This window comes from Scyliorhinus torazame, chromosome 8 (assembly GCF_047496885.1).
Source record: "Scyliorhinus torazame isolate Kashiwa2021f chromosome 8, sScyTor2.1, whole genome shotgun sequence".
Taxonomy (NCBI): Eukaryota; Metazoa; Chordata; class Chondrichthyes; order Carcharhiniformes; family Scyliorhinidae; genus Scyliorhinus; species Scyliorhinus torazame.
The window spans coordinates 1,025,572-1,043,185 of record NC_092714.1 but is presented as its reverse complement, the minus strand read 5'-3'; the positions used below and the strand labels follow the sequence as shown (position 1 = coordinate 1,043,185).

Below are 17,614 nucleotides of genomic sequence, written 5' to 3'. Positions count from 1 at the left end.
TGTTCTGCTCTCACTCGAAGTTAGCTAAAAGTTAGTTAAAACTGAGGGTTTCGCTGTATGTGGCTGACTTGTTGCTGTACATTCCGAATGTATGGATAGGATAATGGACATATTGGGGAAGTTAGGTGCGTTTTCGGGATAGAGATTGAATGTGACAAAAAGCGAAGTATTTGCGGTGAATGCTGGGGAGGAGGAGTGCATGTCTGAGTGCCCCACCGTTCAGACTGGCCAGTAGCAGGTGTAGCTATTTGGGTATTCAGGTGGACCATGTGTGGGCCTCAACTCCACTTTCCTGCCCGTTCTCCATAACCCTTCAACAACTTTAATGACGGAGTGGGATAGCTTGATCTTGGTTTCGGACAAGGCTCGGCACATCGAGGGCCGAAGGGCCTGTTCTGTGCTGTACTGTTCCATGTTCTAACCTGTTACTAATTTAAAATCTCAAGTGTGCCGCCATCCACCGCACTCTGGGGGAGTGAATTCCAGATTCACAACCCCTTGAGAAGTAATTTCTTCTCATCGCGGGTTTAAATCCGCTACCCCTTATCCTAAAAATGACCTCTTGTGTAGATTGCCCCAGAAGAGGCAACATCCACTCTACGTCTACATTGGTAAACCTTTAACCATCTTATATACCTCAATTAGATCTCCTCTCATCCTTCTAAATGTAAAGATTAAGTCTCTCAATCCACACAAATTACAGGAAAGTTGTGTCTCACCATCTGAATTCAGGACAAAGGTTTCTTTGGTTTTCCAGCTGTCGAACATATCCCACAACTTCACGGTTTTATCCCATGATGCAGACGCCAGGAGTGTGTGCGTTGGGCTAAAGCTGAGGCTGCTGACTGGGCCCTCGTGTCCTGCCAGAACCTGGAAACAAGTTATTTAAAACACAGCACAAAGCATTTTAGGCAAGATAAAGATTACCACTTTCACTAAACCCCAGAGGCTGCTGCTCTCAAACAAACACCATCGTCACCCACCATTCCCCCACCCTCACTCAGTATCCAACAACTGCCACGCCCCTCCCTTATCGAGCTCCTCATCCCGGAGACCCCAGCACACACATCCGGGGCTGTTTAGCACAGGGCTAAATCGCTGGCTTTGAAAGCAGACCAAGGCAGGCCAGCAGCACGGATCAATTCCCGTAACAGCCTCCCCGAACAGGCGCCGGAATGTGGCGACTAGGGGCTTTTCACAGTAACTTCATTTGAAGCCTACTTGTGACGAGCGATTTATTTTCATTTTCATTTCATTTCACCCCACACACCGCAGCCGGAGACACAGAGAGAGCACAGCCTCGCCGCCTCGGACATGGGGAGACGGCAGCCTCGCCGCCTCAGACACGGAGAGACGGCAGCCTCGCTGCCTCGGACACGGAGAGACGGCAGCCTCGCCGCCTCGGACACGGAGAGACCGCAGCCTTGCCGCCTCGGACACGGAGAGACGGCAGCCTCGCCGCCTCGGACACGGAGAGACGCAGCCTCGGACACGGAGAGACGGCAGCCTCGCAACCTCTGACACGGGGAGACCGCAGCCTTGCCGCCTCGGACACAGAGAGACCGCAGCCTCGCCGCCTCAGCCCCAAGGAGACCGCAGCCTCGGACACGGAGAGACGGCAGCCTCGCCGCCTCGGACACGGAGAGACGGCAGCCTCGCCGCCTCTGACACGGGGAGACCGCAGCCTTGCCGCCTCGGACACGGAGAGACCGCAGCCTCGCCGCCTCAGCCCCAAGGAGACCGCAGCCTCGGACACGGAGAGACGGCAGCCTCGCCGCCTCGGACACAGAGAGACCGCAGCCTCGCCGCCTCGGTCACGGAGAGAGCACAGCCTCGCCGCCTCGTACACGAGGAGATCGCACAGCCTCGCCGCCTCGTACACGAGGAGATCGCAGCCTCGCCGCCTCGTTCACGGAGAGACCGCAGCCTCGCCGCCTCGGTCACGGAGAGACCGCAGCCTCGCCGCCGCGGACACGGGGAGACCGCAGCCTCGCCGCCTCGGTCACGGAGAGACCGCAGCCTCGCCGCCTCGGTCACGGAGAGACAGCAGCCTCGCCGCCTCGGACACGGAGAGACCGCAGCCTCGCCGCCTCGGTCACGGAGAGAGCTCAGCCTCGCCGCCTCGGTCACGGAGAGACAGCAGCCTCGCCGCCTCGGACACGGAGAGACCGCAGCCTCGCCGCCTCGGTCACGGAGAGACCGCAGCCTCGCCGCCTCGGACACGGAGAGACCGCAGCCTCGCCGCCTCGGACACGGAGAGACCGCAGCCTCGCCGCCTCGGACACGGAGAGACCGCAGCCTCGCCGCCTCGGACACGGAGAGACCGCAGCCTCGCCGCCTCGGACACGGAGAGACCGCAGCCTCGCCGCCTCGGACACGGAGAGACCGCAGCCTCGCCGCCTCGGACACGGAGAGACCGCAGCCTCGGTCACGGAGAGACCGCAGCCTCGCTGCCGCGGACACGGAGAGACCGCAGCCTCGCCGCCTCGGACACGGGGAGACCGCAGCCTCGCCGCCTCGGACACAGAGAGACGGCAGCCTCGCCGCCTCGGACACGGAGAGACGGCAGCCTCGCCGCCTCGGACACGGAGAGACGGCAGCCTCGCCGCCTCGGACACGGAGAGACGGCAGCCTCGCCGCCTCGGACACGGGGAGACCGCAGCCTCGCCGCCTCGGACACGGGGAGACCGCAGCCTCGCCGCCTCGGACACAGAGAGACGGCAGCCTCGCCGCCTCGGACACGGAGAGACGGCAGCCTCGCCGCCTCGGACACGGAGAGACCGCAGCCTCGCCGCCTCGGACACGGAGAGACTGCAGCCTCGCCGCCTCGGACACGGAGAGACCGCAGCCTCGCCGCCTCGGACACGGAGAGACCGCAGCCTCGCCGCCTCGGACACGGTGAGACCGCAGCCTCGCCGCCTCGGACACGGAGAGACCGCAGCCTCGCCGCCTCGGACACGGAGAGACCGCAGCCTCGCCGCCTCGGACACGGAGAGACCGCAGCCTCAGCCCCGAGGACACGGAGAGACCGCAGCCTCGCGGCAGCGGACACGGAGACCGCAGTGACTAATAAATCCCATACGTACATCAAGTAAGCGACCAGTTTGCATCGACCACACAAATACTTCAAAGGAATCCTGCGACCCAGCGCACACAATCTCCCCACTCGCATCCAGAGCCAAGGAGAAGAATTGAGTGGGTCGTGGTGATGTGAATGTGCGGAAATTTCGATACCTGCGACGAAACAAAAAGTTTGTTTAGCAACTTCACCCTGAACCCAAACAATCCCAGCGACACAAACACAGCTTCACCCTGAACCCCAATAATCCCAGCATCACAAACACAGCTTCACCCTGAACCCCAATAATCCCAGCGACACAAACACAGCTTCACCCTGAACCCCAATAATCCCAGCGACACAAACACAGCTTCCCCCTGAACCCCAACAATCCCAGCGACACAAACACAGCTTCACCCTGAACCCCAATAATCCCAGCGACACAAACACAGCTTCCCCCTGAACCCAAACAATCCCAGCGACACAAACACAGCTTCACCCTGAACCCCAATAATCCCAGCGACACAAACACAGCTTCACCCTGAACCCCAATAATCCCAGCGACACAAACACAGCTTCCCCCTGAACCCAAACAATCCCACCGACACAAACACAGCTTCACCCTGAACCCCAATAATCCCAGCGACACAAACACAGCTTCCCCCTGAACCCAAACAATCCCAGCGACACAAACACAGCTTCCCCCTGAACCCAAACAATCCCAGCGACACAAACAGCTTCACCCTGAACCCCAACAATCCCAGCGACACAAACACAGCTTCACCCTGAACCCCAATAATCCCAGCGACACAAACAGCTTCACCCTGAACCCCAACAATCCCAGCGACACAAACACAGCTTCACCCTGAACCCCAACAATCCCAGCGACACAAACACAGCTTCACCCTGAACCCCAACAATCCCAGCGACACAAACACAGCTTCACCCTGAACCCCAATAATCCCAGCGACACAAACACAGCTTCACCCTGAAACCCAATAATCCCAGCGACACAAACACAGCTTCACCCTGAACCCCAATAATCCCAGCGACACAAACACAGCTTCCCCCTGAACCCAAACAATCCCAGCGACACAAACACAGCTTCACCCTGAACCCCAATAATCCCAGCGACACAAACACAGCTTCACCCTGAAACCCAATAATCCCAGCGACACAAACAGCTTCACCCTGAACCCCAACAATCCCAGCGACACAAACACAGCTTCACCCTGAACCCCAATAATCCCAGCGACACAAACACAGCTTCACCCTGAACCCCAACAATCCCAGCGACACAAACACAGCTTCACCCTGAACCCCAATAATCCCAGCGACACAAACACAGCTTCACCCTGAACCCCAACAATCCCAGCGACACAAACACAGCTTCACCCTGGACCCCAATAATCCCAGCGACACAAACACAGCTTCACCCTGAACCCCAACAATCCCAGCGACACAAACACAGCTTCACCCTGGACCCCAATAATCCCAGCGACACAAACACAGCTTCACCCTGGACCCCAATAATCCCAGCGACACAAACACAGCTTCACCCTGAACCCCAATAATCCCAGCGACACAAACACAGCTTCACCCTGAACCCCAACAATCCCAGCGACACAAACACAGCTTCACCCTGAACCCCAACAATCCCAGCGACACAAACAGCTTCACCCTGAACCCCAATAATCACAGCGACACAAACACAGCTTCACCCTGAACCCCAACAATCCCAGCGACACAAACACAGCTTCATCCTGAACCCCAACAATCCCAGCGACACAAACAGCTTCACCCTGAACCCCAACAATCCCAGCGACACAAACACAGCTTCACCCTGAACCCCAACAATCCCAGCGACACAAACACAGCTTCACCCTGAACCCCAATAATCACAGCGACACAAACACAGCTTCACCCTGAACCCCAACAATCCCAGCGACACAAACAGCTTCACCCTGAACCCCAACAATCCCAGCGACACAAACACAGCTTCACCCTGAACCCCAATAATCCCAGCGACACAAACACCCCAACAACCCCCTCACACCCCAAATACCAATACTTGCCACAGTATTAATATGGCTAGTCCTGTTTAGCTTCTGGTCAACAGCAACCCTTAGGATGTTGATTGTGGGAGATTCAGTGATGGTAATGCCATTGAATGTGAAGGAACGATGGTTAGATCCTCTCTTGTAGGAGATGGTCATTGCCGGGCACTTGTGTGGCGCAAATGTAACTTTCTGCTGATCATCCCAAGTCTAAATATTGTCCTCAAGAATTAGGACAAATCCAACCAGCTAATTACCGCCCTATCAGTCTACTCTCCATCACCAGTAAAGTGATGGAAGGAGTCATCAACAGTGCTATCAAGCAGCACTTACTCAGCAATAACCTGCTCACGGACTCTCAGTTTGGGTTCCGCCAGGGTCACTCAGCTCCTGACCTCATTACAGCACAAAGGAAGATGGTTGTGGTGGTTGGAGGTCAATCATCTCAGCTCCAGGACATCACTGCAGGAGTTCCTCAGGGTCGTGTCCTCGGCCCAACCATCTTCAGCTGCTTCATCAATGACCTCCCTCCACCTTAACGTCAGAAGTCGGGATGTTTGCGGGCGACTGCACAATGTTCAGCACCATTCACGACTCCCCAGATACTGACGCAGTCCCTGTCCAAATGCAGCAAGACCCGGACAATATCCAGGCTTGGGCTGACAAGTGTCAAGTTACATTCGTGTCACACAAGTGCCAGGCAATGACCATCTCCTACAAGAGAGGATCTAACCATCGCCCTTTGACATTCAATGACATTACCATCGCTGAATCCCCCACAATCACCATCCTGGGGATTACCATTGATCAGAAACTGAACTGGAAAAGCCATATTAATACTGTGGCTACCAGAGCAGGCCGCACCTTCACTGTCGCTAGGTTAAAATCCTGGCACTCCCTCCCTAACAGCACTGTGGGTGTACCTACACCAGATGGACTGCAGCGGTTCAAGAAGGCAGCTCAGCACCACCTTCTCAAGGGCAATTCGGGACGAGTGATAAAAATGCTGGCCTAGCCAGCCAAGTCCACATCCCATGAAAGATTATTAAAACAGGTCTTGCAGTTCTTGGTCAGAGACTCAGTCTTTGAAGAGGTACAAAGGACAGCATCAGCTGCACGAGACACACAAACTGAACAAGTTGAAGTTGAGCTAAACGCACCAATAACTCACCTGTGAAGGTCAAATGCTCGGACTGTCCCGTCCAGAGACGCACTGAGCACCACAAAGCCAGTGGAGTTGAAGGTAACCGCAGTAATACTGCTCGTGTGTTCAGTAAATGTCACGATGCAGAAACCACTGCTCGTATTCCAAACCTTCACCTGACCAAAGGGCAAAGGGCAGAGGTCAGTCACAGGGAACCTACTGCTCGGGTAACAAACCAAACCACGACTTTTGTCAGGATGTTGGACAAGAACCCAAAACAATTTATTTTAAATTTGTAAATCTGTGAGGAAAGGATACTTTCTGAGCAATGGGTTCCTTTTATATTCCAACAAACATTAATTTAAACACAGAATTAACCACATTAACGTCAAAGAATTAGAATTCAATAATCAGTTAAACAATTCTTAAATAAAAGGAAAGTGTGAACTGAATGTCTATACCGCTACCAATCCAATTAAGCAATAGTTCAGATGCAATTTATAAATAAAGTTAACAAACCGATTACTTGCTTAGTTGTGTCGAGGTTTTTGGAGAAAGAGGCCTTTCAGGAGCAGACCCAGGACACTTCTGCTCAACCCAGCAGCATTTGACAAAACTGCTGATCAACTTAAAATCCTTCGGTCTTGTCCGACTCAAAGCGTACAACCAAGTGCAAAACTACAGACAGACCTGGCTCCTCAGTAATTACATCATCTGTATCCCACTAAGATGTCAAATGACCTGCTTAGGTAGGACAATTTATTTTTTAATTCATTCATGGGATGTGGGTGTCACAGGCTCTGCCAGCATTTATTGCCCATCCCTAACTGCCCTTGAGGAATCAACCCCATTGCTGTGGGTCTGGAGTCACATGTAGGCCAGACCGGGTAAGGACGGCAGATTTCCTTCCGTAAAGGACATGAGTGACCCAGATGTTTTTTCCCCGACCATCAATAATAGTTTCACTGCCGTCATTAAACTTTTTAATCCAGATATTTTATTGACCTTAAATTCTACCACCTGCTGTGGTGGGATTCGAGCCCTGGGTCCCCAGATCATTATCCTGGGTCTCTGGACTACCAGCGACAATACCTCTAAGGCACCACCTCCGCAAATATATATCATAACCCAGGCTTTTACTAACATTACTGCAACAGATATTAAAATATAATATATAACAATGTCTACATTCATCACACCACCCAACAGAGATGATGTGGAGATGCCGGCATTGGACTGGGGTCAGTAAGAAGTCTCACAACACCAGGTTAAAGTCCAACAGGTTTGTTTCGAATCACTAGCTTTCGGAGCGCTGCTCCTTCCTCAGGGGAATGAAGAGGTATGTTCCAGAAACAAATATATAGACAGATTCAAAGACGCAAGACAATGCTTAGAATGCGAGCATCTCTGCCCAACAGGGGGCAGAGGTCAGTCACCGGGAACCTACCCAACAACAGGGGGCAGAGGTCAGTCACCGGGAACCTACCAACAACAGAGGGCAGAGGGCAGTTACCGGGAACCTATCCAACAAGAGGGGGCAGAGGTCAGTCACTGGGAACCTACCCAACAACAGGGGGCAGAGGTCAGTCACCGGGAACCCACCAACAACAGAGGGCAGAGGTCAGTTACCGGGAACCTACCCAACAACAGGGGGCAGAGGTCAGTCACCGGGAACCTACCCAGCAACAGGGGGCAGAGGTCAGTCACCGGGAACCTACCCAGCAACAGGGGGCAGAGGTCAGTTACCGGGAACCTATCCAGCAACAGGGGGCAGAGGTCAGTCACCGGGAACCTACCCAGCAACAGGGGGCAGAGGTCAGTCACCGGGAACCTACCAACAACAGAGGGCAGAGGTCAGTCACCGGGAACCTACCCAACAACAGAGGGCAGAGGTCAGTCACCGGGAACCTACCAACAACAGAGGGCAGAGGTCAGTTACCGGGAACCTATCCAACAAGAGGGGGCAGAGGTCAGTTACCGGGAACCTGCCCAACAACAGGGGGCAGAGGTCAGTCACAGGGAGGCTACCCAGCAACAGCATTCTAGACCAGAGGACCAGCCATTGTACCAGACATCAGACAACAGCCCAAGGGGCTAAGAAACATCACCTGTCAACCTTCGCCCCATTTCCCACAATCCCACCTACCCAGCCCCACCCCATATCCCTCAAACCCACCTACTCTCCATATCCCTCAATCCAACCTTCTCCCCGTTTCCCACAATCCCACCTACCCAGCCCCACCCCATATCCCTCAAACCCACCTGCTCCCCATATCCCTCAATCCAACCTTCTCCACATTTCCCACAATCCCACCTGCCCATCTTGAGGGATCTGTCTCTATTCGGAACTCTGGATATCCATTATCCCGTCTCAGTTCCCAAATAACAGAGGTCAAGTCTGTGCTTTTTGGCAAAGTCCACTTGTACTTTGTCAGCGCTGTGCCCACTGGTAAACTTATTTTCAATACAACATTTAGAGAGTTCCGACTAGCCCTGCAGCAAGCTGGTCAGATTGACTGTCTTTAGCGAATACAGTGGTTGAGTTTTCATTCAATTACAGATTGTAGCAACTCTTCAAATCATAATACACAGGATAAAATAACTATGTAATTTAAACAAAAGAAAGATGGCGATTAGCAAAAGCAAGCAGCAAAGGAAATAGGTTTCAGAAATATAGATGGGGTGATCCCGGGAGGAGTTATTCCACCTGGTAAGTGATTCTTAAGGAGATTATCTTAAGGTCTAGCCTTCTTTTACTTCTGAGTGGCTTTAACTAATTTATAATTTACTCAATTTGGCCAAAATGTCTGTCCATCAATTTAATGTATTGGTACAAATTTCCCATTCCATCGCTTGCCAATTTTCCAAATTATCCACACCTGCATCTAATTAGAAAAACACCTAAAGGCATATCACCCTAGACTGGCTGTTACCATAGAAACGGGACTACCCGTACTGTACAACAATGGGGCCTTTTAGTTGACGTCACTGACCTTGCAGCCTCAAGCAACTCGCAAATGAAGTTTAAAACAGAAATTAAAGTGTATGATCTGGATTAAACCTTAGTGGATTCCCAGTTATTGGTGCACTCACGTAATGTTTAACATGATTATAGTTAATTATTCTTTATGAGTTCCCATTTAACCCTTTTACCTCTATCATCTCTCCTTACTCTCATGGATATAGCAGACGAGAAAAGTCAATTTCTATCACATCCCCTCCCTATATCCCTGAATCCCACCAACTCTCCCCATAGCCCTCAGTCCCACCTACTCCCCATAGCCCTCAATCCCACCTACTCTCCCCATAGCCCTCAATCCCACCAACTCTCCCCATTGCCCTCAATCCCACCTATTCTCCCCATAGCCCTCAATCCCACCAACTCTCCCCATAGCCCTCAATCCCACCAACTCTCCTCATAGCCCTCAATCCCACCAACTCTCCCCATAGCCCTCAATCCCACCAACTCTCCCCATAGCCCTCAATCCCACCAACCCTCCCCATAGCCCTCAATCCCAAAACCCAGCTCATCCCCAAATCCCTCAATCCCAACTCATCCCCGAATCCCTCAATCCCACCTCATCCCCGAATCCCAACTCATCCCCGAATCCCTCAATCCCACCTCATCCCCGAATCCCTCAATCCCACCTCATCCCCGAATCCCTCAATCCCACCTCATCCCCATTGCCCTCAATCCCACCTACTCCCCATAACCCTCATTTCCACCTCTGTAGCCCTGAACCCACCTACTCTCCCCATAGCCCTCAATCCCACCTACTCTCCCCATAGCCCTCAATCCCACCTACTCTCCCCATAGCCCTCAATCCCACCTACTCTCCCCATAGCCCTCAATCCCACCTACTCTCTCCATAGCCCTCAATCCCACCTACTCTCTCCATATCCCTCAATCCCACCTCATCCCCAAATCCCTCAATCCCACCTCATCCCCGAATTCCTCAAACCCACCTCATCCCCGAATCCCTCAAACCCACCTCATCCCCGAATCCCTCAAACCCACCTCATCCCTGAATACCTCAAACCCACCTCATCCCGGAATGCCTCAAACCCACCTCATCCCTGAATCCTTCAATCCCGCCCTCACTCAGAATCCCTAAATCCTACCTACTCTCCGTATCCCTCAATCCCATCTTCTCCCCGTATCCCTCAATCCCACCTCATCCCCGAATCCCTCAATCCCACCTCATCCCTGAATCCCTCAATTCCACCTCATCCCCGAATCCCTCAATCCCCGAATCCCTCAATCCCACCTCATCCCCGAATCCCTCAATCCCATCTTCTCCCCGTATCCCTAAATCCTACCTACTCTCCGTATCCCTCAATCCCACCTCATCCCCGTATCCCTCAATCCCACCTCATCCCCGTATCCCTCAATCCCACCTCATCCCCGTATCCCTCAATCCCACCTTCTCCCCATATCCCTTAATCCCACCTCATCCCCGTATCCCTCAATCCCACCTTCTCCCCATATCCCTTAATCCCAGCATCTGCTACTTTGAAATAATCATTAACTGACAAAATGAACAGGGCAGGAACAGGTGAAGAGTAACAAGGACTACATTTACAACACTTTCTGAATAATTTTCTCCTCAAGAGAGTAGAAAGCAGCAAATTCAGTGGCGTAGTAGCAACTTCACTAAACCCGCCATCAAACGGTCAGGCTAACATTCTGGGTTCATGGTAGCATTTAAATATAATTAATAAATTTGAATGATGAGTAAAAATCTGGAATTAAGCAAGTTTCAGTAATGGAGGCCATGAAACAATCTCTCATTATTGTAAAAATCTGTTTGGTTGGCTAACGTTCTTCAGGGAAGGAAATCTGCTGTCCTTACTTAATCTGGCCTACATGTAACTCTGCTCTCTCAATTGGTTGTAAGAAAAACTGCGGCACAAAGACGGCAGCTGTTCGAGATGGTGGCACAGCGCCACATTCCAGGAAAGAAAGAAAAAGGCGATCAGTAAAACTGCTGATCTCTGAACTGAGCTCCATGACAACTGCAAACTGCGTACTGATGTGAAGAGGTCAGCCTTGGGTCACTGTCTGTGCGGAGTCTGCACATCCTCCCCGTGTGTGCGTGGGTTTCTTCCGGGTGCTCCAGTTTCCTCCCACAGTCCAAAGATGTGCAGGTTAGGTGGATTGGCCATGATAAATTGCCCCTCAGTGTCCAAAAGCTTAGATGAGGTTACTGGGTTATGGGGATAGGGTGGGGTCTCTTTCAGAAGGTCGGTGCCGGTTCGATGGGCCAAATGGCCTCCTTCTGAACTGTAGTGATTCTATGATTCTTACCTTTCCATCATCTCCCCCTGTGACGATGTATTGAGCATCTGGAGAGTAGGACAGGGCGACCATGTTGTTGAAGTGACCTTGCTGTTTGAGTACATAGGATTCACTCTGCCACTCCCATACCAAGAGCTGGCCCACACCTGAAACACACGCACACAAGAAATATTACAACTGTGTCACTGACACCCCCTCAATCTGACACCCAGCTACACAGAAACAAACAAATCAGAGTTAGAGCATGAACCAGTAATCCCCAATCCACAAGACATCACTCAATTCCCTCCCAGCCACCCACTCCCATATTCCTCAACCCCAACTTCACAGCATTCCCCTCAATCCTTTCCTTCTCCAACATACTGCCACTTCCTAAATCTGCTCCCATCTTTCCCAAATCTCCATGTATGAATTTCTCCGGATTTCTGCCTCTGTCACAGCCCTGATCAAAGTCACAAGTGACACCCTGTGTGCCCGAGACAAAGCTACACTTTCCCTCTACCTCCTGTCTGCAGCCTCTGAAATGACTGACCATATCATCCTCGTCCAACAGCACCCACTGTAACCCAGGGTGGGACTGCTCCCAACCGCTTCCATTCTTACCCGAGCAGAAATCTCCTCCAATTAATAATTGGGAAGGCTGATGTCAATGTCTTCAGTCCCTGTTAAACACTCCATTCCGAGCTTTCTGACTGCATTCCTGTCCCTAGCAAAGTCTGTTGTCATATTTCATCTCGAGCTTGAGCCCATAATCCTCTCAGTTAACGAGACGACCTACAGTAATCGCCATATCAAACTCCTTCATAATCTCTATGTTTCAATGAGATCCCCTCTCATTCTTCTAAACTCCAGAGAATCTAAACCCTATTTACTCAGCCTCTAATCACAGGACAACCCCCTCGTCCCAGGGACCAACCTCATGTATCTTCAAAATACCACCTCGCATGACGGCTCTGGAGCTGCGGATGGACTCACTTTGGAGCATCCGTGATGCTGAGGAGGTCGTGGATAGCACGTTCAGTGAGTTGGTCACACCGCAGATTAGGATTGGTGACGGAGACAGGGAATGGGTGACCAAAAGGCAGAGAAAGAGCAGGAAGGCAGTGCAGGTGTCCCCTGCGGTCATCTCCCTCCAAAACAGATATACCGTTTTGGATACTGTTGGGGAAGATGACTCACCAGGGGAAGGCAGTAGTAGCCAGACTCGTGGCACCGTGGCTGGCTCTGCTGCACAGAAGGGCGGGAAAAAGACTGGCAGGGCTATAGTCATGGAGGATTCAATCGTAAGGGGAGTAGACAGGTCCTAGGGGGTGCTTTTGCTAACACTGTTGGGGGAGGTTTTAAACTAATGTGGCAGGGGGATGGGAACCAGATTAGGAAGTTAGAGGTCAGTAATGAGGCAGCAACTAAAGCCAGGTACTAGATAATAAACTCAATGTGACTAAGGAGAAGAGTAGACAGGGAAGAGATGAAGAACGCAAAGGGACAGGTGGTCTGAGGTGCATTTGTTTCAATGCAAGAAGTGTAGCAGGTAAGGCAGATGAACTTAGGGCTTGGATTAGTACCTGGGAATTATGATGTCATTGGTATTATGGAGACTTGGTTGAGGGAAGGGCAAGACTGGCAACTAAATATCTCAGGGTATAGATGCTTCAGGAGGGATAGAGAGGGAGGTAAAAGGGGTGGAGGAGTTGCATTTCTGGTCAGAGATGATATCACAGCTATGATTAAGGAGGGCACGATGGAGGATTCGAGCACTGAGGCAATATGGGTAGAGCTAAGAAATAGGAAGGGTGCACTAACATTGTTGGGACTTTACTACAGGCCTCTCAATAGCGAGCGTGAAGCGGGCAATTCACCGGGCGGACCACACGGCATCATCAGGCAAAGCGAAGGGTGGAGGGGTTTGCCTCCTCATCAACTCCTCCTGGTGTTTGGATGTGGCGACTCTAGCGGCCTACTGCTCCCAGACCTGGAATACCTGACTGTGAAGTGCCGCCCATATTATCTTCCACGTGAGTTCACTTCAGCCATTATCACAGCGGTCTACATCCCACCCCAGGCAGTAGTGAGGAAGGCGCTGGACGAACTATACACAGTAATAAACAACTACGAAACAGAACACCCGGAGGCCTTGTTCATCGTGGCCGGAGACTTCAACAAGGCCAACCTCAAGAGTGTACTGCCAAAATTCCACCAGCACATCTCCTGTCCCACCAGGGGAGACAACACTCTTGACCACTGCTACTCAAAAATCAAGGGCGCCTACCGTTCCATCCCCCGACCGCACTTTGGGAAATCAGACCATAAGACGGTGCTCCTTCTCCCGGCATACAAGCAGAAACTCAAGCGGGAGAATCCAGCTAAGACGGTTGTGCAGTGCTGGTTCGAGGAGACAGAAGAGCTCTTAAAGAGACAGTGGACTGGTCCATATTTAAGAACTCAGCGACCAACTTAAATGAGTATGCCACCACCGTCACAGACTTCATCAGCAAATGTGTGGACGACTGCGTGCCAAAGAAAGCAGTACGTGCGTTCCCCAACCGGAAACCATGGCTCAATCGCGAGATTGACTCCCTACTGAAGGACAGATCTGAGGCATTCAAGGCAGACGACCCTGACCTATACAAGAAATCCAGGTACGACCTCCTCTGGGCAGCACGGTAGCCTTGTGGATAGCACAATTGCTTCACAGCTCCAGGGTCCCAGGTTCGATTCCGGCTTGGGTCACTGTCTGTGCGGAGTCTGCACATCCTCCCCGTGTGTGCGTGGGTTTCCTCCGGGTGCTCCGGTTTCCTCCCACAGTCCAAAGATGTGCAGGTTAGGTGGATTGGCCATGATAAATTGCCCTTAGTGTCCAAAATTGCCCTTAGTGTTGGGTGGGGTTACTGGGTTATGGGGATAAGGCGGAGGTGATGACCTTGGGTAGGGTGCTCTTTCCAAGAGCCGGTGCAGACTCGATGGGCCGAATGGCCTCCTTCTGCACTGTAAATTCTATGATAATCTATGAAAGCCATCCGGAATGCCAAGAGAGAAGATCAAACCAAGCTAGAGTCACAGACAGACTCTCGGCGATTGTGGCAAGGACTAAACAACATAACGGGCTACAAAGCGAAGCTGAGCAGTATCTCTGGCAGCAGCGCACCCCTCCCCGATGAACTCAATGCATTCTATGCTCGGTTCGAGCAGGTAACCAACAATCCGCTGGCGAGTGCCCCAGCAGCCCATAATTCACCCATACCCACCATCACAGCTTCCGAAGTCAGATTGGCATTCCTGAAAGTGAACCCTCAGAAGGCGACGGGATCCCTGGTCGTGCACTCAGAGCCTGCGCGGACCAGCTGGCAGAGTTATTCACGGACATCTTTAACCTGTCCCTACTCCACTCCGAGGTCCCCACCTGCTTCAAGAAGACCACCATCATACCGGTACCAAAGAAGAACCAGGCAACGTGCCTCAATGACTACCGACCAGTGGCCCTGACTACCGACCAGTGGCCCTGACTTCAGTCGTAATGAAGTGCTTCGAGAGGTTGATCATGAAGCGCATCACCTCCATACTCCCAGAATGCCTTGATCCACTGCAATTCGCACACCGCTGCAACCGGTCCACATCAGACACCATTTCCCTGGCCCTACACTCATCCCTAGAGCATCTCAAAAACAAGGACTCCTACATCAGACTCCTATTTATTGACTACAGCTCCGCCTTCAACACCATAATCCCAGCCAAGCTCATATCAAAGCTCCAAAACCTAGGACTTGGCTCCCCACTCTGCAACTGGATCCTCGATTTTCTGACCAACAGACCACAATCAGTAAGAATGAACAACAACACCTCCTCCACAATAGTCCTCAACACCGGCACCCCGCAAGGCTGCGTACTTAGCCCCCTACTCTACTCCCTGTACACACACGACTGCGTGGCAAAACTTGGTCCCAACTCCATCTACAGGTTTGCTGACGATACGACCATAGTGGGCCGGATCTCGAATAACGATGAGTCCGAATACAGGCGGGAGATAGAGAACCTAGTGGAGTGGTGTAGCAACAACAATCTCTCCCTCAATGCCAGCAAAACAAAAGAGCTGGTAATTGACTTCAGGAAGCAAAGTACTGTACACACCCCTGTCAGCATCAACGGGGCTGAGGTGGAGATGGTTAGCAGTTTCAAATTCCTAGGGGTGCACATCTCCAAAAATCTGTCCTGGTCCACCCACGTCGACGCTACCACCAGGAAAGCACAACAGCGCCTATACTTCCTCAGGAAACTAAGGAAATTTGGCATGTCCACATTGACTCTTACCAACTTTTACAGATGCACCATAGAAAGCATCCTATCAGGCTGCATCACAGCCTGGTATGGCAACTGCTCGGCCCAGGACCACAAGAAACTTCAGAGAGTCGTGAACACCGCCCAGTCCATCACACAAACCTGCCTCCCATCCATTGACTCCATCTACACCTCCCGCTGCCTGGGGAAAGCGGGCAGCATAATCAAAGATCCCTCCCACCCGGCTTACTCACTCTTCCAACTTCTTCCATCGGGCAGGAGATACAGAAGTCTGAGAACACGCACGAACAGACTCAAAAACAGCTTCTTCCCCACTGTCACCAGACTCCTAAATGACCCTCTTATGGACTGATTTCATTAACACTACACCCTGTATGCTTCATCCGATGCCAGTGCTTATGTAGTTACATTGTACATGTTGTGTTGCCCTATCATGTATTTTCTTTTATTCCCTTTTCTTCTCATGTACTTAATCATCTGTTGAGCTGCTCGCAGAAAAATACTTTTCACTGTATACAGTGAATGGTAGAACCCTCAAGAGTATTGAAAGTCAAAGAGATCTAGGAGTACAGGTCCACAGATCACTGAAAGGGGCTACACAGGTGGAGAAGGTAGTCAAGAAGGCATACGGCATGCTTGCCTTCATTGGCCGGGGCATTGAGTATAAGAATTGGCAAGTCATGTTGCAGCTGTATAGAACCTTAGTTAGGCCACACTTGGAGTATAGTGTTCAATTCTGGTCGCCACACTACCAGAAGGATGTGGAGGCTTTAGAGAGGGTGCAGAAGAGATTTACCAGAATGTTGCCTGGTATGGAGGGCATAAGCTATGAGGAGCGGTTGAATAAACTCGGTTTGTTCTCACTGGAACGAAGGAGGTTGAGGGGCGACCTGATAGAGGTATACAAAATTATGAGGGGCATTGACAGAGCGGATAGTCAGAGGCTTTTCCCCAGGGTAGAGGGGTCAATTACTAGGGGGCATAGGTTTAAGGTGAGAGGGGCAAAGTTTAGAGTAGATGTACGAGGCAAGTTTTTTACGCAGAGGGTAGTGGGTGCCTGGAACTCACTACCGGAGGAGGTAGTGGAGGCAGGGACGATAGGGACATTTAAGGGGCATCTTGACAAATATATGAATAGGATGGGAATAGAAGGATACGGACCCAGGAAGTGTAGAAGATTGTAGTTTAGTCGGGCAGTATGGTCGGCACGGGCTTGGAGGGCCGAAGGGCCTGTTCCTGTGCTGTACATTTCTTTGTTCTTTGTTTGTTCTTTGTACCTCGGTACACGTGACAATAAACAAATCCAATCCAATCCAATCCAAGTAGAGGTACAAATATATAGACAGATTATAGAAAAATGTGGGAGCAATAGGGTGGTCGTGATGGGAGATTTTAACTTCCCCAACATTGAATGGGACTCATGTCGTGTTGGAGGCGTAGATGGAGCAGAATTTGTAAGGAGCACCCAGGAGAGTTTTTTAGAGCAGTATGTAAATAGTCCAACTCGGAAAGGGGCCATACTGGACCTGGTATTGGGGAATGATCCCGGCCAGGTGGTTAAAGTTTCAGTCGGTGATTACTTTGGTAATAGCGATCACAATTCCGTAAGTTTTAGAATACTCATGGACAAAGACGAGAGTGGTCCTAAAGGAAGAGTGCTAAATTGGGGAAAGGCCAAGTATAACAAAATTCAGCAGGAGCTAGGGAATGTGGATTGGGAGCAGCTCTTTAAGGGTAAATCCACATTTGAAATGTGGGAGTCT

General features: G+C 51.5%; 2 protein-coding genes across 3 annotated transcripts in view; one reads left to right on the top strand and one right to left on the bottom strand.

Annotated features, from left to right (window-relative positions):
* LOC140427619 (ribosomal RNA processing protein 1 homolog B-like) overlaps positions 1–17,614 on the top strand; it is a 944,136-nt gene that overhangs the window by 162,263 nt on the left and 764,259 nt on the right. The gene's annotated exons all lie outside the window — the stretch shown is intronic.
* The window catches only part of pwp2h (PWP2 small subunit processome component), a 78,560-nt gene that overhangs the window by 37,455 nt on the left and 23,491 nt on the right, over positions 1–17,614 (bottom strand). For both annotated transcript variants that reach the window (XM_072513028.1, XM_072513029.1), the window contains exons 10-13: positions 11,568–11,704; positions 6,287–6,435; positions 3,087–3,234; positions 720–870 (exon numbers count right to left, since the gene is read on the bottom strand). In XM_072513028.1, the coding sequence (XP_072369129.1) occupies positions 720–870; positions 3,087–3,234; positions 6,287–6,435; positions 11,568–11,704 (585 nt within the window). The remainder of the gene's footprint in view (positions 1–719; positions 871–3,086; positions 3,235–6,286; positions 6,436–11,567; positions 11,705–17,614) is intronic.